The sequence below is a fragment of the Giraffa tippelskirchi genome, chromosome 3 (genome assembly GCF_054371585.1).
Source record: "Giraffa tippelskirchi isolate mGirTip1 chromosome 3, T2T-mGirTip1v1.2.pri, whole genome shotgun sequence".
NCBI classification, from domain to species: domain Eukaryota; kingdom Metazoa; phylum Chordata; class Mammalia; order Artiodactyla; family Giraffidae; genus Giraffa; species Giraffa tippelskirchi.
Genome location: NC_137277.1, coordinates 63,496,750 through 63,523,558, shown reverse-complemented (window position 1 = coordinate 63,523,558; position 26,809 = coordinate 63,496,750). Strand labels below are relative to the sequence as shown.

At 38.3% G+C, this 26,809-nt stretch overlaps 1 protein-coding gene across 4 annotated transcripts in view; it reads left to right on the top strand.

Annotated features, from left to right (window-relative positions):
• Positions 1–26,809, top strand: part of OCA2 (OCA2 melanosomal transmembrane protein) — a 302,523-nt gene that overhangs the window by 179,083 nt on the left and 96,631 nt on the right. For all 4 annotated transcript variants that reach the window (XR_014080337.1, XM_081583080.1, XM_081583078.1 and 1 more), the window contains one exon: positions 1,144–1,252. Coding sequence is in view for 3 of the 4 variants with exons in the window: in XM_081583080.1 (XP_081439206.1) it covers positions 1,144–1,252 (109 nt within the window). In the remaining variant the exon portion in view is untranslated. The remainder of the gene's footprint in view (positions 1–1,143; positions 1,253–26,809) is intronic.

Below are 26,809 nucleotides of genomic sequence, written 5' to 3'. Positions count from 1 at the left end.
ACCACCCTTATTGTAGAAAGCAAAGAAGAACTAAAGAGCCTCTTGATGAAAGTGAAAGAGGAGAGTGAAAAAGTTGGCTTAAAGCTCAACATTCAGAAAACTAAGATCATGGCATCTGGTCCCATCACCTCATGAGAAATAGATGGGGAAACAGTGGAAACAGTGTCAGACTTTTTTGGGGGGGGCTCCAAAATCACTGCAGATGGTGATTGCAGCCATGAAATTAAAGGACGCTTACTCCTTGGAAGGAAGGTTATGACCAACCTAGATAGCGTGTTGAAAAGCAGAGACATTACTTTGCCAACAAAGGTCCGTCTAGTCAAGGCTATGGTTTTTCCAGTAGTCATGTATGGATGTGAGAGTTGGACGGTGAAGAAAGCTGAGTGCTACAGAATTGATGCTTTTGAACTGTGGTGTTGGAGAAGACTCTTGAGAGTCCCTTGGACTGCAAGGAGATCCAACCAGTCCATCCTAAAGGAGATTAGTCCTGGGTGTTCATTGGAAGGACTGATGTTGAAGCTGAAACTCCAGTACTTTGGCCACCTCATGCGATGGGTTGACTCATTGGAAAAGACCCTAATGCTGGGAAGGATTGGGGGCAGGAGGAGAAGGGGACGACAGAGGATGAGATGGTTTGATTACATCTCCGACTCAATGGACATGGGTTTGGGTAAACTCCGGGAGTTGGTGATGGACAGGGAGGCCTGGCGTGCTGCGATTCATGGGGTCACAAAGAGTCGGACACGACTGAGCGACTGAACTGAACTGAACTGTCGGGCCAAGTCTCTGGACGTTATGTGTTGGCTCCCCAGTGGCTTTATCTCATCTAATGCTGGCAGTGGGGCTGGGAACAGCTTAGCATCTCTCTGTCATATTGGAAAATCTATTTAGTCATGTGTCATATAAAAAGATTTTACTATATTTAAAATTTATTGTGTTAATTTTTCATAGATTTTGATTTCAAGTTTCTGTAATGTGGCAGTCTTGAATCTGTACCCATGAACTTATCATCTTTCAAGTTCAAGATATTTTATTTTTCATCATAAGGAGAAATTTGTAGTGATTCAAATCATGTAGGATTGTGGACACATTGCAGAAATTAGGTTTCATTGAGTACATGGGTTGTGTTTTCCTCTCTTACAGCACAGGATATCAGATAAGATTCTGCTCGCCAAATGCCTGACAGTGTTGGTATTTGTTATCATCATGTTTTTTCTCAATTCATTTGTCCCTGGTGTTCATCTTGATCTTGGTGAGTCTAATTTTTTGCTTAGCTTTTGTTGATGGGTTTTTCAAGTGACGTCCCAATTTGAAAGGTTTCAAAGCTTGTTTCCAGACATTGGTGAGGGCTGAGAGGGATAGTTTTCTTGAGGAAAGGAAGAGGAGGAGGAAAGTAGAGAGAGACATCATAGTGCTATGGGTCCTCAGCTTCTCTAGGTTGGACATTAGAAGGGAGAGAGAGCAAGGGATGGATAGCATCATCTCTATCATACTTAATAATTGGATCTAATCTTCAAATTGCTACCTCAGAAGCACCTCCAGGAAAGATAAGTGGTTATTTCAGCAAGGCCACAGTCCTGCAGATTGTACAAACCGATCTGATGATTAGATTAGAGACTGTTAGTGAAAAGGCCAGGGAGTTATAAGAAGTCTACACTGGTCCCTCTCCTTACTCGAAGGTGCATCCATTTTCCCTGAACAGCAGAACTCTAATCTCCCACCTGCTCCTGTGGGTTTCTCTTCTCTTGCTTTCACAATCCTATGGCTCTTACTTTGTACTTTCTCAAGGTCTAGGTTGCATGGCCCATCTCCACCTGACACATGGCCATCTTGCAGAATGAACTCACCAGATATCTTGTTTACCCTGGCATTCTTCCACTGTGCATCAACGTTTTTCATGCTTATTAGATCTTTCTAATTGATTTAATAGTTATCTCTATTGCCTATTGAATCTTTACTTAAAACAAAATAAAACCACTTCCAAAACTCACCTCAAATAAAATTTTAACCTATGGCTTTCCTTCAAAAATGAGCTCTTCTAAAATGTTTTTATAAAATTTAATTTACTACAACATTTGAAGAATATAACTTCTGTAGAAATCAAGGACTCTTAACTGTGTAAAATAGATGAATATCATGGGAAGACTTAGTTATTCAAACCACAGCATTGCTCCTTTTGTTCTTGGCTACCACTAAGACTCTGTATATCTCTAAAGATTAAACAAATACTACAAAACTGGTAGTTTGTGGGCAGAAAGATTCCATTAGCTAATTCTTTAGGTGTTCACAGATTATTTTGTTTCTTTTCCTTTTTTCTTCATGTTCATGAAATTTACTAAGCTTGAAGGAAAGTTATTGTCTCAGCTACAGAAGCTTTCAAATTAAAACATGTTGTAAAACTCTATTTAAACTTTACTGTCATACCTTCAATTGTTTTCTTACAATTTTTAATTAAAGTATAGTTGAATTACAATGTTGTGTTACTCTGTACAGCAAAGTGACTCAATTTTACACATATATATTGCTTTTTCATATAATTTTCCATTGTGGTTTTTCACAGGATATTGAATATTGTTCCCTGGGCAACACAGTAGGACATTGTTTTGTTTCTAATTTTGTTTGAGGTCCTATTTTAAAAGAACACATCATGCATTTTAAAGACTGAAAAAATATATTGAAGTTTGCATGCAATTTTGTTAACATTTGACAGTGGTCTTTGTATAAATAACAATACTTTAAAAATGTAGTCACATCTTTTACCATATCTATGGGTTGAAGGGTTTATTTTGTTTCTGCTTTTAAATCTTGTGTTTTTGGTTAGGATTGTGGATAAATTATTTTATCTGGGGATCCTAGAATACATAATCTATATATTTGCATGTTTGCTGAAATAAGAAAGAGGCTGACCTGCAGAAAAGTTTGATTAGCAAATATTTAAAACAGAATACAGTTTTCTTAAAGTTACAGTAACTCTCTTGATGGGAACAGGGGCAAAATTAACACAGGATCTTCCCAGGGCTTCAGTGGACAGATCATTTGTCCTTGGTGAAGTGCTGTATTGAACATGACATGCTGGGTAAGTTGAAGCATAATACAATGTAATGCCATGTAACATGAGGTGCTATCGCATTACATAATGTATATCATGTAACATGTGACATCATATAACAGAATGTGATGCCACATGACAAGGTGGTATCAAATAAGGTGCACCATGTAACACAGTGTGATATCACATAATACAATGTGGTGTCATATAACACTGTGTCATGTCATGTAATAAAACATGACATTATATAACACATTCCTTTATTTAAACATCATAACCTAAACACAACAGTGATTATCATTCTCTTTTTCTCACTAATTTTATTTTTTAAATTATCATAGAGCAAAATTGATTTTTCTTTTCAAATTCAAAATCCTATGAGCTTTAACAAAGATGTATATTTATGTAACTGCCACTATAATCAGAATACAGAATAGTTCTATCACCCCCCAAAATTTCTTTGTATTATTCTTTTGTATCACCCTTTGCCTTAATCCTGGTGATTCATCATATGTCCTCCATCACTATATTTTTGTCTTTTGTAGAATGTCATATACACGGACTCAGACAACCGCTGGGACTGATTTTTCTCTCTCATATTCATCCATGTTATTGCGGGTATCAATAGTTCATTCTTTTTGTTGCTGAGTAGTCTTCCATGGTATGGAGATACCAGTTTGTTTATCCACTGGTCCATTGAAGGACATTTGGGTTGTTTCTAGTTTTTGGTATTTGTGAGTAAAGCTACTTCAAACATTCATGTACATGGTTTTGTGTAAACTTACGTTTTTATTTCTCTTGGGTAATTACCTAAGAGTGGGACTGCTGGATCATATTGTGAATGTGTGTTTAGCTTTAAAAGCAACTGCTGCACCATTTTCGAGAGTGACCATAGTACTTTGCACTTCCACAGTAGTGTATGGGAATTACAGCAGCTCTATATCTTCATTAACACTCGGAGGAGGTGATGTAGACTACATCTTAAATCTAGAACTCATGTGTTATTATAATCTTTGTTTACCTCTCTGTCCCCTGGTATCCCCTACCCCAGCTAGATTCAAGGGTATGGTCCATGCCATCTAAGCTTTTCTCTACTCAGTGCCTTGTGTTAATGCCTGACACATTAGTAAATATAAGATATAGGTTAATATGATGCATGTACAAACTTCTTATTCTTATAGATTCCAATTTCATTATTGTGAGAATTTCATGTGTGGTTTACTCATCCTTGGCTCTCTAGGGAGCAAAAGCCTCTTGTGGGGATTCTTCATTGGGGAAATGATACCAGGGAAGAGAAGTAAGGGACAGAGAAGCAGAGTAGTGAAAGGAGTGAGTCAAAACAAGGCTGAATCATTATCTGACCACATTGTGGGCCCATAGGATTATCTGAGAAGAAATATGAGATGTGCCTCAGGACTGTCCGTGGGGGTGTAGCATTACCCGTTGGTGCCCATCATCCATTAGTCCAAGTTCTTTCCTATGGAATACCAACTTACAGGTATATCTAGCTAATAAATGCATGAAGGGCATGCACAGAGGAGCCCCTGCTGGGAAGCAGGTGTTGGTACATGGATTCAGGGGCAGACTTGGTCAAGGTACAGCTAGGTATGAGAGCATATTTTCATAAAACTGGCCACTGCCACAGACTTCCATTGAGTGACAGGAGAACCCCAAAGGACCCAAAGGTATGCAAGAGGTGGACAATAATGAAGAAAGAAAAGCCCATGGTCACAATTCATGTGCATCTGGCAAAGAAATAGTTCCCTAATGTGCAAGTATTTTATATCTGTTAATAAGACACAGTGGAATTAACTCCAGATTGCTCAAGCAGTTATGCAGAGACAGGTTCATAGTCTCCACATGGAGTTCTTGGGTGCCAGGTATGTTTCAAAATTCTGAATTTTTGTTTATATTTTACAAAGCCATGAGCACACACTGAATTGTATGTATTAATAACACCCCTGAGGGCTTCAGGGCCAGCGTCCTGTCCTTCAAGGATTAGTAATTCTGTAATGAAACTTGAATATTTTCTACAAATGGGATAAATTATGACCAGAAATAGCCTCATTTCAGTTCAAATTGGATTTTGTTGTATGTTGACACAAAACATAAAAAATTTGCTTTCCCAAACTTTAAGATTCTAAAATCTAAATTCTAAAATTGTGGATAACTGATTATAAAAACTGTAAGAATCAGTGAGCTGGCTTCAAAATTTTACCTTTGTCTTTAAAATTTATAATCTTGATTAACAATTTTCTAGCTCTCCTTTGATAATTAGTTCACAGTATCCCCCTGGGTTTTCTCACAGTAAGATGATTAGATTTCGTTTCTGGAGATATTTCTGTAACTATTTCCTTGATATTGTTTCAAAATTGCTGGTGTTGTCAGTGTCACTCAGAGAAATTTTATTGTCTTTGTTAAAGTATTTTTAGCTACGAACAAAACAGTATACTTGATATTAAGCAAAATAGGGAATTATTAGAATGATACTGGGGACTTCCTGGCTGTCCAGTGGTTAAGACTCCTCACTTCCAATACAGGAGGTGCAGATTTGATCTCTGATTGCAAAACTAAGATCCCACATGCCATGAGGTGTGGCCAAAAAGAAAGACAAATAAATAAAGTAAAACATAGAAAAAGAATGATACCTGCTAACCAAGGGACTCCAAGGAACAGTGTGCTCCAAGGCGAGGAGGAGGTGGAGGAGGTGGAATGGGGCAGAGGGAAGCAGACTTAGGAAATATTTGGAAAATCACCCAGACAAAGGGCATGCTCCAGTCAGCCAAACACTCTTTATTCTCTTCTAATTTTCTTGTCTTTTTTATTGCTCATGGCAGAATGGAGATGATCTCATTAGTTTCCTAAATTATAGGATCTCAATTTCAACCATGCAGAGCAAAAAGGCTATTTTGAATCCCAAATTCCCTGGTGAAGAGTTTGTTTGACCCAGGTTGGGTTAATTTCCTTTCCTAATCCAGAAATTATGACCAGGATAACAAGGGGACACATAGAAAATATGGCCAATCAATTTAAAAGGAAAATACAATTAAATATTTAAAAAATCTATAAATTAAGTGAAAGATAGAAAATGGACAGGAATGATCAATAGACTCTTCACAAAAGTGAATATTAAAATAACTGAGATTACCAATAAGCATATGAAAAAGTGCTTAACCTTATTAGTCATCAGTAAAATGTGAATCTAAACCACGAAAAGATATGGATATATCCTCACCTAAATGGCTAAAATCAAAGTCTGACAGCATGAAATATTAGAGAATGTAGAGCCACAGGAAGTGTCATAAGCTGTTGATAAGACTGTAAATTTGTACAGACTTTTGAAAACTATTAGTCAGCGTCTATAATACTCAAGTTTAGTAAAGCCCAGAAAGTTTGTTCTTAGTTATATGCCCAACAAAAATATGTATGTATGCGCAACAAAAGACATGTATTAAAATGCTCATAGCAGCATTATTTATATTAATAATATCCCCAAGCTGGAAGCCATTCACATATCTATCAACTCTAGACCTGATAAAGAAATTGTGGAATAATCATACAATGGAATACTCCACAGAATAAAAATAAATGTATTACTGAAACTGTAACAATGTGACTGAATCTCACAAACATGTTGAACAAAAGAGAAGTCTGATAGAAATTCATATGTAGCAGGTGATTCCATGTATGAAGACTGAGGAACAGGCAAATCTACTTGGTGAGGTGTTAGGAATCAGGCATTGAAGGGAGAGTATAAGGAATGGAAGGAGATCTAATTGGGCTTTTGGTATATTGTCCTGTTTCTTGCCCTGCTGGGAGGAGGTTACATTGTTGAGTTCCCTTAGTAATTGAGCTATGTGGTTTATTTAAAATTGATACACTTTTATGTATGCATGCTATAGTTCAACTAAAATGTTTATAACATAATTTAATGACTATATTCACTGTATCATTCAGATGGCATACTCAAACTTGGTTGTGGTGGTTTAGTCGCTGAGTTGTGTCTGACTCTTGCAACCCCATGGATGGTAGCCCACCAGGCTCCTCTGTCCATGGAATTTCCCAGGCAAGACTACTAGAGTGGGTTGCTATTTCCTTCCGAGTGAACACACTATTGGGCAAGATGGAGGAATCCATGAGGGGTACAGTGGTATCCCAGGCCAGTGTTTGTGTGTATATGTGTGTGTGTGTGTGTGAGAGAGAGAGAGAGAGAGCATCTTTCTAGGAACTAGAAGGATGTAATGACAAAGCCACCTTGACAAGAGCTGTGTGACCTTCAGTGAAAGGACTCTGTAGGGAGTAGTCCAAAGTAATGAATGCTGTGAGTCCTCGTGCCAAAATTCCATCTCCTGCTGGGCCTCCCCTTAGCAGAGCATACCTGGAATCCTGGGTATGACAACCTCTTGATGTGATCCACGCAGGAAGAGAGCAAGAGAGGATGGAGGAGCATGAAGAGGGGTGGGCAACTCAGCAGGGTCCTGCCCACTTACATTTTCCCATCAGTATTGATTGAAAGTTTAGTTGCAGCAAAATGATTAGAAATAGAATCACTTATTTTTAAATTACCTTTATTTTTTCAATCTCAATTATTTAAAAACTACTGACACTGTAATCATGGTGTTTCCTAAGCCTGATTGGGAGCCACACAGAAGTTTCCAGGTATTGAAGTGTGGCCACATCCCTAGATCAAGTAGGGAGAGTGCAGAACTAAGGCCAGATTACCCTGACTCAAAGTGTAGCTCTAGTACGTAGTTTTTTTTTTTCATTATTATTATTTTTAAAATTTATTTGCAATTGTTCAATGCCCATGGGCACCTGCAGGGTGCCTCAGTGCTCTCTGTAAGGACACTGTGAGGACTGAATCACCTCATACAGGCAGAAGTCTTAGAAACAGTGCACCTGGCGCTGGATTAAGTGTGATATGAATGAACAGTTTATGCTGATTGCTAAGTAACTCAGGAAAATACAAGATGATGAAAAATGGCCCTGCTTTTGCTGGATTTTAGAGGGAAACTAGACAGAATAGGACTTTTCTCATGAGAGGGCACCTTGTAGACTATATGTACAGGTAATGACATGCTCTCTCCTTTTGGTTTCAGGCCCTATGTGTGTTAGTAGAACTTAACTCCTTGGTGATTCTCCTCATTGTCACCTTCGAATCTAGCTCATCCCATGCTCCCTGTCCTACTTGCCTAACCAACTGTGTACTGGGAGCTCCCTAAGAGCAGGCTGAAGCTTGTACCCTGGAAGTTCAATGCTTGAGTGAATGGCAGGTTTAGTAGTAGATTTAAAACTACCCTCTGGACACTCATAGTGTTTCTTTTCAACTGAAATTCCTTAACTATATGTGATAAATCTTATGTAGTCTATTTTAGGTAGTCAGTGGCCAACACAATCTAGTGATACCTCACCAAAGGAGGCAGGCAGGGTGGTTTGTACTCTATACAGTATGGACAGCCCGTTCACGAGTTTCTCTGGTTTGAAGGATGAACATGAGGTATGTAACTGTTGAGATATTCTCTAGAGATGCATCCTGAGTGGCTTAAGACTATAGGTTATCTCATCTTAACTTGAGGTAGTGGATTCATCAGAACAGTATTGTTTATGACCAAAGGCACCTGAAAAATATTCAGAGCCAGACAAGGTACAGTATGTTTTTTTATAAAAGATTACAAGGTTTCAGATAGAACATAGTCGAATTGTATCTCTGAGCACATGAGACAGATCACCTTTTGGGAAGAGGTTTCATCTATGATTTTAGGTAGTGAAAACATCTAATTTTGGTTACAAAAGCAAACCTCAATAAATGTTATGTGTTAGAAAGGAAAAAAAAAAGAAAACCGAGCACATGAGAAGAGTCTACCTTGGTGCAAGGGAAAGACATTCTCACAGACTGGCTGAATTTTGGTTTTTCCCCCAACAAGCCATCTGGCCTGAAGAAAACCTGTTAATTATTGGGAGCCTTAGAGTTTCCTCAAGGGCAGTGTTGCTACAAGGTGACCAGAATGTCTGTGCCATGGAAGCTGCTTAGTGAATGGTAGAAGTCTTGTTTCGCTCTACTCTGAATCATATTGCCCAGGGCTTTAGAAACAGGGATAAAGTCACCTACTTAGCTCCTTGTTTTGCACTGAAGCTTGACCCTGTAGAAAATTTGAGTGAGAAAGTACAGAACCACTTAGCATAGTTTCTGCTTTAAGGAATGGCAGAGCCATTAATGCCCAGGGAGGGGGTTGATAGAAGAGCAACAGGATAAAAATAGCCCAGGTAAATGTTACTTTTTATCTTTAGCCTTCTCTACCCAACCAAACTTTTAATTTTTAGGAGTCTCAATGGTACATTGTTAGAATTTGTAGTAGAATGTGAAGCTGGAAATTGTGTTGTTCCCATTAGCAGTCTTATCTTCCAGCATGCTATAAAAGAGATACCACTTCATCTTTATGACTAGCTATCATTGAGGAGCTATCTCTGAGTGAGAACAGAATGAAATGTTACTGACAGTGGCCTGGGGGGACACATTAGAAAGTGCTGCTTGGATTCCTCAGTGAAGGTACTAATTGCCAATCAGATGTACTTATGCACAGGCAGTTTGACAGGTAGGTGCTCTAGAGAATTTAGAGCAACTTTGTCAGGCAGAAAAAGTTGCATACATGGAAAAATCAGGCATTCCAGCTACTTTGCTTAGAAAACTTCAGTGATTTCTTTCTGCAGAATGAGGTCCCACCTCCTTTGGAAAATGACAATGCACTTCCCAATCAGGACATCTTTCTTTTATTGTGGTACAAAATATATATCACAAAGTTTGTCATTTGATCTATTTTAAGAGTACAGTTAAGCAGTGCTAATCACATTCACAATGTCATTTAACCATTACCACAGTTCATTTTTATAACTTTTCATCACCCCAGATAGAAACTTGGTAACCATTAAGCAGTAATTCCTCATTCTCTTCCCCTCAGCCCTCAAATCTTGGTACCCTCTAATCTGCCTTTTGTCTCTATGAATTTGTCTATTCTAGATATTTCATATAAGTGGAATCATAAAATATTTGTTCTTTTGTGTCTGATTAATCTCAATTAGAATAATGTTTTCATGTTTCACTGATGCTATAGCATGTATCAAAACTTCATTCTTTTTATGGATAAATAATATTCTGTTTTATGTATATACCATATTTTGTTTATATGTTTATCTGTCGATGGACATTTGGGTTGTTGCAGATTTTGACTGCTGTGAAGTCCCCAATTTAATTTCCTTTTGAGTATATGCCTGAGAATAGAATTGCTGGGTCATATGGTAACCCTATGTTTAGCTTTTTGACAATCTGGAAAACTATTTCCCACAGCAATTTCACTGTTTTACATTCCCACTAGAAATATATAAGAGCTCCAATTTTGCCACCTCCTCTCTGATGGTTGCCTTTTCTATTTAATTTCTCTAATAATAACTACCCTAGTAGGTGTAACGGAGAAGGCAATGGCACCCCACTCCAGTACTGTTGCCTGGAAAATCCCATGGACGGAGGAGCCTGGTAGGCTACAGTCCATGGGATTGCTAAGAGTCGGACACGACTGAACAACTTCACTTTTAATTTTCCCTTTCATGCACTGGAGAAGGAAATGGCAACCCACTCCGGTATTCTTGCCTGGAGAATCCCAGGGATGGCGGAGCCTGGTGGGCTGCCATCTATGGGGTCTAGAGTTGGACACGGCTGAGGCGATTTACCAGCAGCAGCAGCAGTAGGTGGAAAATGGTATCGCACTATGGCTTAGATTTGCATTTTTTTAATTTGTTTATTTTAATTGGTGGCTAATTTCTTTACAATATTGTAGTGGTTTTTGCCATACATTGACAAAAATCAGCCACGGGTTTACATATTTCCCCCATCCTGAACCCCTGTCCCACCTGCCTACCCATCCCATTCTTCTGGGTCATCCCGGTGCACCAGCCATAAGCACCCTGCCTCATGCATCGAACCTGGACTGGTGATCTGTTTCACGTATGACAATATACATGTTTCAATGCTATTCTCTCATATCATCCCACACTTGCCTTCTCCCACAGAGTCCAAACGATTGTACTAGACATCTGTGTCTTTTTTGCTGTCTTGCATATAGGGTTATCATTACGATCTTTCTAAATTCCATATATATGCATTAGTATACTATATTGGTGTTTTTCCTTCTGGCTTACTTCACTCTGTATAATAGGCTCCAGTTTCATCCACTTCTTTAGAACTGATTCAAATGTATTCTTTTTAATGGCTGAGTAATATTCTATTGTGTATATGTACCACAGCTTCCTTATCCATTTGTCTGCTGATGGGTATCTAGGTTGCTTCCATGTCCTGGCTATTATAAACAGTGCTGCGATGAACATTGGGGTACACGTGTCTCTTTCAATTCTGGTTTCCTCAGTGTGTATGCCCAGCAGTGGGATTGCTGTGTCATATGGCAGTTCTATTTCCAGTTTTTTAAGGAATCTCTACATTGTTCTCCATAGTGGCTGTACTAGTTAGCATTCCCACTAACAGTGTAAGAAGGTTCCCTTTTTTCCACAGCCTCTCCAGCATTTATTGTTTGTAGATTTTTGGATAGCAGCCATTCTGACCAGTGTGATATGGTACCTCATTGTGGTTTTGATTTGCATTTCTCTGATAATGAGTGATGTTGAGCACCTGTTCATGTGTTTGTTAGCCATCTGTATGTCTTCTTTGGAGAAGTGTCTGTTTAGTTCTTTGGCTCATTTTTTGATTGGGTCATTTATTTTTCTGGAACTGAGCTGTGAGAATTGCTTGTATATTTTTGAGATTAATTCTTCGTCAGTTGCTTTGTTTGCTATTATTTTCTCCCATTCTGAAGGCTGCCTTTTCACCTTGCTTATAGTTTCCTCCTTCGTGCAAAAGCTTCTAAGTTTAATTAGGTCCCATTTGTTTATTTTGCTTTTATTTCCTTTACTCTGAGAGGTGGGTCATAGAGGGTCCTGCTATGATTTATGTCAGAGAGTGTTTTGCCTATGTTATCCTCTAGGAGTTTTATAGTTTCCGGTCTTATGTTTAGATCTTTAATCCCTTTTGAGTTTATTTTTGTGTATGATGTTAGAAAGTGTTCTAGTTTCATTCTTTTACACGTGGTTGACCATTTCCTAGCACCACTTGTTAAAGAGATTGTCTTTTCTCCATTGTATATTTTTGCCTCCTTTCTCAAAGATAAGGTGTCCATGGGTGCGTGGATTTATCTCTGGGCTTTCTATTTTGTTCCATTGATCTATATTTCTGTCTTTGTGCCAGTACCGTACTGTCTTGATGACTGTAGCTTAGTAGTAGAGCCTGAAGTCAGGCAGGGTGATTCTTCCAGTTCCATTTTTCTTTCTCAAGATTGCTTTGGCTATTCAAGATTTTTCTGTATTTCCATACAAATTGTGAAATTGTTTGTTCTACCTCTGAAAAATACCATCAGTAGCTTGATAGGGATTGCACTGAATCTATAGATTGCTTTGGGTAGTATACTCATTTTAACTATTTTTTTTAGCATTTTATTTTATTTTATTTTAATAAATTTATTTATTTTAGTTGGGGGCTAATTACTTTACAATATTGTAATAGTTTTTGCCATACATTGACATGAATCAGCCATGGGTTTACATGTGTTCCCCTTCCTGGACCCCCCACCCACCTCCCTCCCCATCCCATCCCTCTGGGTCATCCCATTGCCCCGGCCCTGAGCCCCTGTCTCATTTGAATCGGTTCTACTGAGATGGATGAAACTGGAGCCCATTATACAGAGTGAAGTAAGCCAGAAAGAAAAACACCAATACAGTATACTAATGCATATATATGGAATTTGAAAGATGGTAACGATAACCCTATATGCGAGACAGAATAAGAGACACAGATGCATAGAACAATTTTATGGACTCTGAGGGAGAAGGTGAGGGTGGGACGTTCTGGGAGAATAGCATTGAAACATGTATATTATCATATGTGAAACAGAACACCATTCCATGTTCATTTTAACTATATTGATTCTTCTAATCCATGAACATGGTATATTTCTCCATCTATTTGTGTCCTCTTTGATTTATTTCATTAGTGTTTTATAGTTTTCTATATATAGGTATTTTGTTTCTTTAGGTAGATATATTCCTAAGTATTTTATTCTTTTCGTTGCAATGGTGAATGGAATTGATTCCTTAATTTCTCTTTCTGTTTTCTCATTGTTAGTGTATAGGAATGCAAGAGATTTCTGTGTGTTGATTTTATATCCTGCAACTTTACTGTATTCATTGATTAGCTCTTGTAATTTCCTGGTGGAGTCTTTAGGATTTTCTATGTAGAGGATCATGTCATCTGCAAACAGTGAGAGTTTTACTTCTTCTTTTCCAACCTGGGTTCCTTTTATTTCTTTTTCTTCTCTGATTGCTGTGGCCAAAACTCCCAAAACTATGTTGAATAGTAGTGGTGAGAGTAGTGGTGAGAGCCTTGTTCCTTCCTTTAGGGAAAATGCTTTCAATTTTTCACCGTTGAGGATAATGTTTGCTGTGGGTTTGTCATATATAGCTTTTATTATGTTGAGGTATGTTCCTTCTATTCCTGCTTTCTGGAGGGTTTTTATCATAAATGGATGTTGAATTTTGTCAAAGGCTTTCTCTGCATCTATTGAGATAATCATATGATTTTTATCTTTCAGTTTGTTATTGTGATGTATTACATTGATTGATTTGCTAGTATTGAAGAATCCTTGGATTCCTGGGATAAAGCCCACTTGGTCATGATGTATGATCTTTTTAATATGTTGTTGGATTCTGTTTGCTAGAATTTTGTTAAGGATTTTTGCTTCTATGTTCATCAGTGATATTGGCCTGTAGTTTTCTTTTTTTTGACATCTTTGTCTGGTTTTGGAATTAGGGTGATGGTGGCCTCATAGAATGAGTTTGGACGTTTACCTTCCTCTGTAATTTTCTCGAAGAGTTTCAGTAAGATAGATGTTAGCTCTTTAAATTTTTGGTAGAATTCAGCTGTGAAGTTGTCTGGTCCTGGGCTTTTGTTTGCTGGAAGATTTCTGATTACAGTTGGATTTCTGTGCTGTGATGGGTCTGTTAAGATTTTCTATTTCTTCCTGGTTCAGTTTTGGAAAGTTGTACTTTTCTAAGAATTTGTCCATTTCTTCCAAGTTGTACATTTTATTGGCATATAGTTGCTGAGAGTAGTCTCTTATGATCCTTTGTATTATGTGTTGTCTGTTGTGATTTCTCCATTTTCATTTCTAATTTTGTTGATTTGATTCTTCTCCCTTTGTTTCTTGATGAGTCTGGCTAATGGTTTGTCAATTTTATTTATCTTCTCAAAGAACCAACTTTTAGCTTTGTTGATTTTTGCCATAGTCTCTTTTGTTTCTTTTGTATTTATTTCTACCCTAATTTTTTAAGATTTCTTTCCTTCTACTAACCCTGGGGTTCTTCATTTCTTCCTTTTCTAGTTGCTTTAAGTGTAGAGTTAGTTTATTAATTTGAATTTTTTCTTGTTTCTTGAGGTAAGCCTTATTGCTCTGAACCTTCTGCTTAGCACTGCTTTTACTGTGTCCCATAGGTTTTGGGTTGCTGTGTTTTCATTTTAATTTGCTTCTATGTATATTTTGATTTCTTTTTTGGTTTCTTCTGTGATTTGTTGGTTTTTCAGGAACGTGCTCTTTACCCTCCATATGTTGGAATTTTTAATAGTTTTTTCCTATAATTGATATCTAATATTACTGCACTGTGTTCAGAAGAGATGATTGGAATGATTGCAATTTTTTTTGAATTTACCAAGGCAAGATTTATGGCCCAGGATGTGACCTAACCTGGAGAAGGTTCCGCATGCACTTGAGAAAAAGGTGAAATTTATTGTTTTGAGGTGAAATGTCTTATAGATATCAATTAGGTCTAGCTGGTCCATTGTGTCTTTTAACGTTTGTGTTTCCTTGTTAATTTTCTGTTTAGTTGATCTATCCATAGGTGTAAGTGGGGTAATAACGTCTCCCACTATTATTGTGTTACTGTTAATTTCCTCTTTCATACTTGTTAGCATTTGCCTTGCATATTGTGGTGGTCCTATGTTGGTTGCATATATATTTATAATTGTTATATCTTCTTCTTGGATTGATCCTTTGATCATTATGTAGTGACCTTCTTTGTCTCTTTTCACAGCCCTTATTTTAAAGTCTATTTTATCTGATGTGCATATTGCTACTCCTGCTTTCTTTTGGTCTCCGTTTGCATGAAGTATTTTTTTCCAGCCCTTCACTTTCAGTCTGTATGTGTCCCTAGGTTTGAGGTGGGTCTCTTGTAGATAGCATATATAGGGGTCTTGTTTTTGCATCCATTCAGCCAGTCTTTGTCTTTTGGTTGGGACGTTCAACCCATTTACATTTAAGGTAATTATTGATAAGTATGGTCCTGTTGCCATTTACTTTGTTGTTTTGGGTTCAAGTTTATACACCCTTTCTGTATTTCCTGTCTAAAGAAGATCCTTTAGCATTTGTTGAAAGCTGATTTGGTGGTGCTGAATTCTCTCAGCTCTTGCTTGTCTGTAAAACTTTTGAATTCTCCTTCATATCTGAATGAGATCCTTGCTGGGTACAGTAATCTGGGTTGTAAATTTTTCTCTTTCATCACTTCAAGTATGTCCTTCCATTCCCTTCTGGCCTGAAGAGTTTCTATTGAAAGATCAGCTGTTATCCTTATTGGAATCCCCTTGTGTGTTTTTTGCTGTTTTTCCCTTGCTGCTTTTAATATTTTTTCTTTGTGTTTGATCTTTGTTAATTTGATTAATATGTGTCTTGTTGTGTTTCACCTTGGGTTTATCCTGTTTGGGACTCTGTGTTTCTTGCACTTGTGTGACTATTTCCTTCCCCATTTTAGGGAAGTTTTCAACTATTATCTCCTCAAGTGTTTTCTAATGGCCTTTCTTTTTCTTCGTCTTCTGGGACTCCTATGATTCGAATGTTGTGGCTTTTCACATTGTCCCAGAGTTCTCTGAGGTTGTCCTCATTTCTTTAATTCTTTTTTCTTCTTTCCTCTCTGCTTCATTTATTACTGCCATATTATCTTCTAACTTATCCTATCTTCTGCCTCTGTTATTCTACTGTTGGTTCCCTCCAGAATGTTTTCTGTCTCATTTATTGCATTTTTCATTATTTATTGGCTCTTTTTTATTTCTTCTGAGTCCTTGTTAAACATCTTGCATCTCTTCAATCCTTGTCGCCAGGCTATTTATCTGTAACTCCATTTTGTTTTCAAGATTTTGGATCATTTTTGCTATCATTATTCTGAATTCTTTCTCAGGCAGACTCCCTATCTCCTTCTCTTTTGTTTGGTTTGGTGGGCTTTATCCTGTTCCTTTACCTGATGGGTATTTCTTTGTGTTTTCATCTTGTTTAAATTGCTGTGTTTGGAGTGGCCTTTGTGTATTCTGGCAGTTTGTGGTTCCTCTCTATTGTGGAGGTTGCTCCCTGTGGGTGGGGTGGACGAGTGGCTTGTCAAGGTTTCCTGGCTAGAGAAGCTTGCGTCAGTGTTCTGGTGGGTGGAGCTGGATTTCTTCTATCTGGGGTGCAAAGTAGTGAGTTTTGAGGTGCCTATGACTTTGGTATGACTTTGGGCATCCTGTATATTGAAGCTCAGGGCTATGTTCATGTATTTCTGGAGAGTTTGCATCTTATGTCTTGCTCTGGAACTTATTGGCTCTTGGGTGGTGCTTGGTTTCAGTGTAGGTATGGAGGCTTTTGGATGATCTCTTATCAGTTAATGTTCCCTGGAGTCAGGAGTTCTCTGGTGTTCTCAGGTTTTGGGCTTAAGCCTCCTGCCTCTGGTTTTCAGTCTTATTCTTATAGTAGCCTCAAGACTTCTCCATCCAGACAGCACTGATGATAAAACTTCTAGGTTAATGGTGAAAAGATTTTCCACAGTGAAGGACACCCAGAGAGGTTCAGAGAGTTACATGGAGAAGAGAAGAGGGATGAGGGAGATAGAGGTGACCAGGAAGAGAAAAGGGGGAATCAAGAGGAGAGAGATAGATCTAGGCAGTACTCTGTTCCCTAAGTGTTCTGCACAGCCCAGAACACCCACAAAGATTCACAGAGTTGGGTTGAGAAGAGAAAGGGGAGAGAGGAAATAAAGGTGATCTAGGGGAGAAAAAAGAGTGTCAAAAGGGGGAGAGAGTAATCAAGCCTGTAATCACACTCCTAAGTAAAAATGGGTACTGAAGATTGGATTATTAAATGTACAACATTGATAACTATTACCATAAAGCAAAGATTAAAAATCTAGAGTAGAGTTTAGACTCTCAAAAATACAATATTAAAAGAAAAAACAAACAAAATCACAAATAGTGTGAAAAATATATGTATGAAATTTACTTTAAAAATAGGGTCTTTTTTGGGGCACGATAACAGTAGGTCATAAAAATGAAAATTAAAGGAGTAATAGAGGACTTAAAAAAAGAAAAAATTTTTTAAAATTAAAAAGAATGATAATAGTAAAAATATATCTAGGAATTTCTCTGGAGCTATTGTGGGCAGTGTGGGTTCAGTTCAGTTTCAGATAGTTCCTTGTTTCAGCTTATACTTCTCAAAATCTATAGGACCCTTCCAACGTAGTTGGTGTTAACTACTGCTGCTGCTGGTAAGTCGCTTCAGTCATGTCCGAGTCTGTGCGACCCCAGAGATGGCAGCCCACCAGGCTCCCCTGTCCCTGGGATTCTCCAGGCAAGAATATTGGAGTGGGTTACCATTGCTTTCTCTGTGGTGTTAACTACAGGGATTTTAATCTGTTGCACCTGCCACTTCCAAAGCGGTTCTCTCTGTTTATTTGGCTTCTTCTGTTTGCAGGTCTCTTCAGTGTCTAATTTCCACCCTGACACAAGGGGGCGAAGGTGGTCTCTTGTTTAGGCTCACTTGTTCAGTCGTACTGTGGGGAGGGAGGAACACTGCAAACAAATATCACTGGTGTGTGTGAGGAGTGCTTGCAGTGTCTTGGCCACACTGGGTTTGCCCCCGCTCACGACGTGTATGCTTTCCCAGTCTACACTGCTCAGGCTTCAGGTTGCTCTGCAGGGAGTGGGCCCTGGATTGCGTGTACTTTCCAGGTCTAAGCCACTCAGGTTCATGTTCTTGGGTACTCCACAAAGATGGAGACTCAGTTGGGCCTGCGTTTTGTGCCCTGCCCCAGTCCGAACAGCTCAGGTGAGCAGGTGCTTGGCGAGTGCACTCTCCCCAGGTGCGGTGCATCTTATCACCTTCCCGGTCCCAGCCACTCGGTTTCTGGATGCGCCCATCTCCGGTGTGCCATGTGTCTCTTTGGGGGAGCTGATCTCTGGCTGTGACCCTCCCAGCAGATGTCAACCGTCCAGAATCTCAGGAAGTCTTTGGTTAGAAACTGGAAGCCTGTTCGCAGTTTGGTAGGGGATGCCCTCTCTGGGGCTGAGTTTGCCCTTTTCCAGCTCTGGTTGGCACCCTCCTGCCCCCTGTGTCTGGCGGGGGATGGGTTGGTCTGCAGCCGGCTAGCTCTTCTCTGGTATTTGCTCAGTTCTTTGTTCTGTGAGTGGGCCAGCAGTGCTTTAGGTTAGGGTTTTTCACCAGATAGTTCTCTCTCTCTGTCTCTCTCTCTCTCTCTTTTTCCCCCTCTCTCTGTGGCTATCCCACAATTTGGATTGCTATCTCACGTTAGTTCTCTCAGATTGCCCTCAGGGCATTCAGGTCTGGTCTTTACCCTAAGCAATGCAGCCCGCTCCTCTCCGTTCAGCTCCCGCTTGCTGGTGGCAGATGTCAGCATCTGGGGTACTTCTCTGCTGGGAGTTGCCTTTAGGCACATAATCTGTGGGTTTAATTCATTTATTTTTCCTCCCGGTTATGTTGCCCTCCAAGATTTGAAAACTTCCCCCAGACCCACTGGTAAGAGGGTTTCCTGGTGTTTGGAAACTTCTCCTCTATTAGGATTCCCTTCCCGGGACGGATCTCCATCCCTACCTCTTTTGTCTCCCTTTTTATCTTTTATATTTTGTCCTACCTCCTTTCGAAGACAATAGGCTGCTTTTCTTTGTGCCCGATGTCCTCTGCCAGTGTTCAGAAGTTGTTTTGTGGAGTTTGCTCAGTGTTCAAATGTTCTTTTGATGACTTTGTGGGAGAGAAAGTGGTCGCCTCGTCCTATTTCCTCCATCTTAGGACTGCCTCTCAATTTGCATCTTCCAATGACTAATGATGATGAGCATTACAGAAATGTCTACTCAAGTCCATTGCCAATTTTTATTGATAAATTGTGTTGTCTCTTTGTCATTGAGTTTTATGTATTTTTATATTCTCCTTATTAAACCACTATCAGTTATATGATTTGCAAATATAGTCTATTTTTCTATAGGTTGTCTTTTCATTTTCTGATAATGTCTTTCTTCTCTTTTTAATTTATTTTTTTATTGAAGGATAATTGCTTTACAGAATTTTGTTGTTTTCTGTCAAAGCTCAACATGAATCAGCCATAGGTATACATATATCTCCTCCCTTTGAATCTCCCTCCCATTTCCCTCCCCATCCCACCCCTCCAGGTTGATACAGAACCTTGTTTGAATTTCCTGAGCCATACCACAAATTCCCGTTTGCTATCTAATTACATATGGTAATGTAAGTTTCCATGTTACTCTTTCCATACATCTCACCCTCTCCTCCCCTCTCCCCATGTCCATAAGTCTATTTTCAATGTCTGTTTCTCCATTGTTGCCCTGTAAATCAATTCTTCAGTACCATTTTTCTAGATTCTGTATATGTGCATTAGAATATGATATTTATTTTTCTCTTTCTGACTCATTTCACTCTGTATAATAGGTTCTAGGTTCCTTTTAATGGCTGAGTAATATTCCATTGTGTATATGTACCACAATTCTTTATCCATCATCTGTTGATGGACATTTAGGTTGCTTCCATGTTCTAGCTATTATTAATAGTGGAGCAATGAACAGTGGGATACATGTGTCTTTTTCATTTTCGGTTTCCTCAGGGTATATGCCTAGGAGTGGGATTGCTGGGTCATATGGTTGTTCTAGTCCTAATTTTTTAAGAATCACCATACAGTTGTCCTTAGTGGCTGTATCAATTTACATTCCCATGAAGAGTGCAAGAGTGTTCTCTTTTCTCCACACCTTCTCCAGCACTTATTGTTTGTAGACTTTTTAATGAGGGCCATTCTGACTGGTGTGAGTTTTGATTTGCATTTCTCTAATAATGAGTGATGTTGAGCATCTTTTCATGTGTTTGTTAGCCATCTGTAAGTCTTCTTTGGAGAAATGTCTGTTTAGGTCTTTTCCCCACTTTTTGAGTGGGTTGATTGTTTTTCTTGTATTGAGCTGTATGAGCTGCTAATATATTTTGGAAATCAATCCTTTGTCAGTTGTTTCGTTTGCTATTATTTTCTCCCATTCTGAGGGTTGTTTTCACCTTGCTTATAGTTTTCTTTGCTGTGCAAAAGCTTTTAAGTTTAATCAGATCCCACTTGTTTATTTTGTTTTTATTTCCATTACTCTAGGAGGTGAGTCATAGAGGATCTTGCTTTGATTTATATGATCGGGTGTTCTGCCTATGTTTTCCTCTAAGACATTTATAGTTTCTCATCTTAGATTTAAGTCTTTAATCCATTTTGAATTTATCTTTGTGTATGGTGTTAGGAAGTGTTCTAATTTCATTCTTGTATACATAGCTGTCCAGTTTTCCCATACCATTTATTGAAGAGGCTGTCTTTGCCCCATTGTATATTCTTTCTTCCCTTGTGAAAAATAAGGTACCCATAGGTGCATGGGTTTATTTCTGAGTTTTATATCTTGTTCCATTTTTCTGTATTTCTGTTTTTGTGCCAGTACCATACTTTCTAGATGACTATAGTTTTGTAGTAATCTGAAGCCAGAAAGGTTGATTCCTCCAGCTCCATGCTTCTTTCTCAAGACTGCTTTGTATACTCGGGGTCTTTTGTGTTTCCATATGAACTGTGAATTTTTTTGTCCTAATTCTGTGAAAAATGTCATTGGTAATTTGATAGGGATTGCACTGAATCTGTAGATTGCATTTGGGAGTATAGTCAGTTTCACAATATTGATTCTTCTACTCAGGAACATGGAATATCTATCCATCTGTTTATGTCGACTTTGATTTCTTTAGTCAGTGTCTTTTTTAAAAATAAATTTATTTATATTAGTTGGGGGCTAATTACTTTACAATATTGTAGTGGTTTTTGCCATAAAATGACATGAATCAGCCATGGGTTTACATGTGTTCCCGATCTTGAACCCCCCTCCCACCTCCCTCCCCATCCCATCCCTCCGGGTCATCCCATTGCCCCAGCCCTGAGCATTTGTCTCATGCATCGAACATGGAATGGTGTTCTGTTTCACATATGATAATATACATGTTTCAATGCTATTCTCCCAGAACGTCCCACCCTCACCTTCTCCTTCAGAGTCCATAAGACTGTTCTATGCACCTGTGTCTCTTATTCTGTCTCGCATATAGGGTTATCATTACCATCTTTCAAATTCCATATATATGCATTAGTATACTTTATTGGTGTTTTTCTTTCTGGCTTACATCACTCTGTATAATGGGCTCCAGTTTCATCCATCTCAATAGAACCGATTCAAATGTATGCTTTTTAATGGCTGAGTAATATTCCATTGTGTATATGTACCACAGCTTCCTTATCCATTCGTCTGCTGATGGACATCTAGGTTACTTCCATGTCCTGGCTATTGTAAACAGTGCTGCGATGAACATTGGGGTACACGTGTCTCTTTCAATTCTGGTTTCCTCGGTGTGTATGCCCAGCAGTGGGATTGCTGGGTCATATGGCAGTTCTATTCCCAGTTTTTAAAGGAATCTCCACACTGTTCTCCATAGTGGCTGTACTAGTTCACATTCCCACCAACAGTGTAAGAGGGTTCCTTTTTCTCCACACCCTCTCCAGCATTTGTTGCTTGTAGACTTTTGGATAGCAGCCATTCTGACTGGCATGAAATGGTACCTCATTGTGGTTTTGATTTGCATTTCTCTAATAATGAGTGATGTTGAGCATCTTTTCATGTGTTTGTTAGCCATCTGTATGTCTTCTTTGGAGAAATGTCTGTTCAGTTCTTTGACCCACTTTTTGATTGGGTCGTTTATTTTTCTGGAATTCAGCTACAGGAGTGGCTTGTATATTTTTGAGATTAATTGTTTGTCTGTTGCTTTGTTTGCTATTATTTTCTCCCATTCTGAAGGCTGCCTTTTCACCTTGCTTATAGTTTCCTTTGTTGTGCAAAAGCTTTTAATTTTAATTAGGTTCCATTTGTTTATTTTTGCTTTTATTTCCAATATTCTGGGAGGTGGGTCATGGAGGATCCTGCTGTGATATATGTCGGAGAGTGTTTTGCCTATGTTTTCCTCTAGGAGTTTTATAGTTTCTGGTCTTACATTTAGATCTTTAATCCATTTTGAGTTTATTTTTGTGTATGGTGTTAGAAAGTGTTCTAGTTTCATTCTTTTACAAGTGGTTGACCAGTTTTCCCAGCACCAATTGTTAAAGAGATTGTCTTTTCTCCATTGTAAATTCTTGTCTCCTTTGTCAAAGATAAGGTGTCCATAGGTGCGTGGATTTATCTCTGGGCTTTCTATTTTGTTCCATTGGTCTATATTTCTATCTTTGTGCCAGTACCATACTGTCTTGATGACTGTGGCTTTGTAGTAGAGCCTGAAGTCAGGCAGGGTGATTCCTCCAGTTCCATTCTTCTTTCTCAAGATTGCTTTGGCTATTCGAAGTTTCTTATAATTCCATACAAATTGTGAAAGGATTTGTTCTAATTCTATGAAAAATACCGTTGGTAGCTTGATAGGGATTGCATTGAATCTATAGATTGCTTTGGGTAGTATACTCATTTTTACTATATTAATTCTTCCAATCCATGAACACGGTTTATTTCTCCATCTGTTTGTGTCCTCTTTGATTTCTTTCATCAGTGTTTTATAGTTTTCTGTATATAAGTCTTTTGTTTCTTTAGGTAGATATATTCCTAACTATTTTACCCGTTTTGTTGCAATGGTAAATGGTATTGTTTCCTTAATTTCTCCTTCTGTTTTCTCATTATTTGTGTAAAGGAATGCAAGGGATTTCTGTGTGTTAATTTTATGTGCTGCAACTTTATTATATTCATTGATTAGCTCTAGTAATTTTCTGGTAGAATCTTTAGGAGTTTCTATGTAGGGATCATGTCATCTGCAAAAAGTGAGAGTTTTACTCCTCTTTTCCTATCTGGATGCCTTTTATTTCTTTTTCAGCTCAGATTGCTGTGGCCAAAGCTTCCAAAACTATATTGAATAGTAGTGGGGAGAGTGGGCACCCTTGCCTTGTTTCTGACTTTAGGGGAAATGCTTTCAATTTTTCACCATCGGGGATAATGTTTGCTATGGGTTTGTCATATATAGCTTTTAATATGTTGAAGTATGTTCCTTCTATTCCTGCTTTCTGGAGGGTTTTTATCATGAATGGATGTTGAATTTTGTCAAAGGCTTTTTCTCCATCTATTGAGATAATCATATGGCTTTTATCGTTCAATTTGTTAATGTGGTGCATTACATTGATTGATTTGTGGATGTTAAAGAAACCTTGCATTCCTGGGATAAAGCCCACTTGGTCATGATGTATGATCTTTTTCATATGATGTTGGATTCTGTTTGCTAGAATTTTTTAAAGGATTTTTGCATCTATGTTCATCAGTGATATTGGCCTGTAGTTTTCTTTTATTGTGGCATCTTTGTCTGGTTTTGGAATTAGGGTGATGGTGGCCTCATAGAATGAGTTTGGAAGTTTAACATCTTCTGCAATTTCCTGGAAGAGTTTGAGTAGGATAGGTGTTAGCTCTTCTCTAAATCTTTGGTAGAATTCCGCTGTGAAGTTGTCTGGTCCTGGGCCTTAGTTTGCTGGATGATTTCTGATTACAGTTTCGATTTCCGTGCTTGTGATGGATCTGTTAAGATCTTCTATTTCTTCCTGGTTCAGTTTTGGAAAGTTATACTTTGCTAAGAATTTGTCCATTTCTTCCAAGTTGTCCATTTTATTGGCATATAGCTGTTGGTAGTAGTCTCTTATGATCCTTTGTATTTCTGTGTAGTCTGTTGTGATCTCTCCATTTTCATTTCTAATTTTGTTGATCTGATTCTTCTCCCTTTGTTTCTTGATGAGTCTGGCTAATGGTTTGTCAGTTTTGTTTATCTTCTCGAAAAACCAGCTTTTAGTTTTGTTGATTTTTGCTATGGTCTCTTTTGTTTCTTTTGCATTTATTTCTGCCCTAATTTTTAAGATTTCCTTCCTTCTACTAATCCTGGGGTTCTTCATTTCTTCCTTCTCTAGTTGCTTTAGGTGTAGAGTTAGGTTATTTATTTGATTTTTTTCTTGTTTCTTGAAGTACGCCTGTATTGCTATGAACCTTCCCCTTAGCATTGCTTTTACAGTGTCCCATAGGTTTTGGGTTGTTGTGTTTTCATTTTCATTCGTTTCTATGCATATTTTGACTTCTTTTTTGATTTCTTCTGTGATTTGTTGGTTATTCAGAAGCGTGGTGTTTAGCCTCCATATGTTGGAATTTTTAATAGTTTTTTTTCCCTGTAATTGAGGTCTAATCTTTCTGCATTGTGGTCATAGAAGATGACTGGGGTGATTTCAATTTTTTTTTTGAATTTTCCAAGGCTAGATTTATGGCCCAGAATGTGATCTATCCTGGAGAAAGTTCCTTGTGCACTTGAGAAAAAGGTGAAATTGATTGTTTTGGGGTGGAAAGTCCTGTAAATATCAATTAAATCTAATTTGTCTATTGTATCATTTAAAGTTTGTGTTTCCTTGTTAATTTTCTGTTTAGTTGATCTATCCATATGTGTGAGTGGAGTATTAAAGTCTCCCAGTATTATTGTGTTCTTGTTAATTTCCTCTTTAATACTTGTTAGTATTTGCCTTACATATTGTGGTGGTCCTATGTTGGCTGCATATATATTCATAATTGTTATATCTTCTTCTTGGATTGATCCTTTGATTATTATGTAGTGTCCTTCTTTGTCTCTTTTCACAGCCTTTATTTTAAAGTCTATTTTATCTGAAATGAGTATTGAGACTCCTGCTTTCTTTTGGTCTCCGTTTGCATGAAATATCTTTTTCCAGCCATTCACTTTCAGTCTCTATGTGTCCCTTGTTTTGAGGTGGGTCTCTTGTAGACAGCATATATAGGGGTCTTGTTTTTGTATCCATTCAGCCAGCCTTTGTCTTTTGGTAGGGGCATTCGACCCATTTACATTTAAGGTAAGTATTGATAAGTATGGTCCCGTTGCCATTTACTTTGTTGTTTTGAGTTCGTGTTAAAACATCCTTTCTGTGTTTCCTGTTTAGAGAAGATCCTTTAGCATTTGTTGGAGAGCTGGTTTGGTGGTGCTGAATTCCCTCAGCTCTTGCTTATCTGTAAAGCTTTTGAATTCTCCTTCATATCTGAATGAGATCCTTGCTGGGTACAGTAATCTGGGTTGTAGATTATTCTCTTTCATTACTTTAAGTGTGTTCTGCCATTCCTTTCTAGCCTGAAGAGTTTCTATTGAAAGATCAGCTGTTATCCTTACTGGGATCTCCTTGTGTGTTATTTGTTGTTTTTCCCTTGCTGCTTTTAATATTTGTTCTTTGTGTTTGATCTTTGTTAATTTGATTAATATGTGTCTTGTTGTGTTTCGCCTTGGGTTTATCCTGTTTGGGACTCTCTGGGTTTCTTGGACTGCTGTGGCTATTTCCTTCCCCATTTTAGGGAAATTTTCAACTATTATCTCCTCGAGTATTTTTTCATGGCCTTTCCTCTTATCTTCTTCTTCTGGGACTCCTATGATTCGAATGTTGGGGCGTTTCATATTGTCCCAGAGGTCCCTGAGGGTTTCCTCATTTCTTTTGATTCTTTTTTCTTTTTTCCTCTCTGCTTCGTTTATTTCCACCATTCTATCTTCTACCTCACTTATCCTATCTTCTGCCTCCGTTATTTTACTGTTGGTTCCCTTCAGAGTGTCTTTTATCTCCTTTATTTCATTATCCATTATATATTGACTCCTTTTTATTTCTTCTAGGTCCTTGATAAACATTTCTTGCATCTTCTCAATCCTTGTCTCCAGGCTATTTATCTGTAACTCCATTTTGTTTTCAAGATTTTGGATCACTTTTATTATCTTATTCTAAATTCTTTTTCAGATAGATTCTCTATCTCCTCCTCTTTTGTTTGGTTTGGTGGGCATTTCTCATTTTCCTTTACTTGCTGAGTATTTCTCTGCCTTTTCATCTTGTTTAGATTGCTTTGTTAGGCGTGGCCTTTCTGTATTCTGGTAGTTTGAAGTTCCTCTTTATTGTGGAGGTTCCTCACTGTGGGTGGGGTTGGACGGGTGGCTTGTCAAGGTTTCCTGGTTGGGGGAGATTGTGTCGGTGTTCTGGTGGGTGGAGCTGGATTTCTTCTCTCTAGAGTGCAATGGAGTGTCCAGTATTGAGTTTTGAAATGTCTATGGATTTGGTGTGCCTCTGGGTAGTCTGTATATTGATGCTCAGTGCTATGTTCCTGTGTTGCTGGACAATTTGCGTGTTATGTCTTGCTCTGGAGCTTATTGGCTCCTGGGTGGAGCTTGGTTTCAGTGTATATGTGGAGGCCATTGGATGATCTCTTATTAATTAATGTTTCCTCTGGCTTTCAGGCTTATTCTTTCAGTAGCCTCC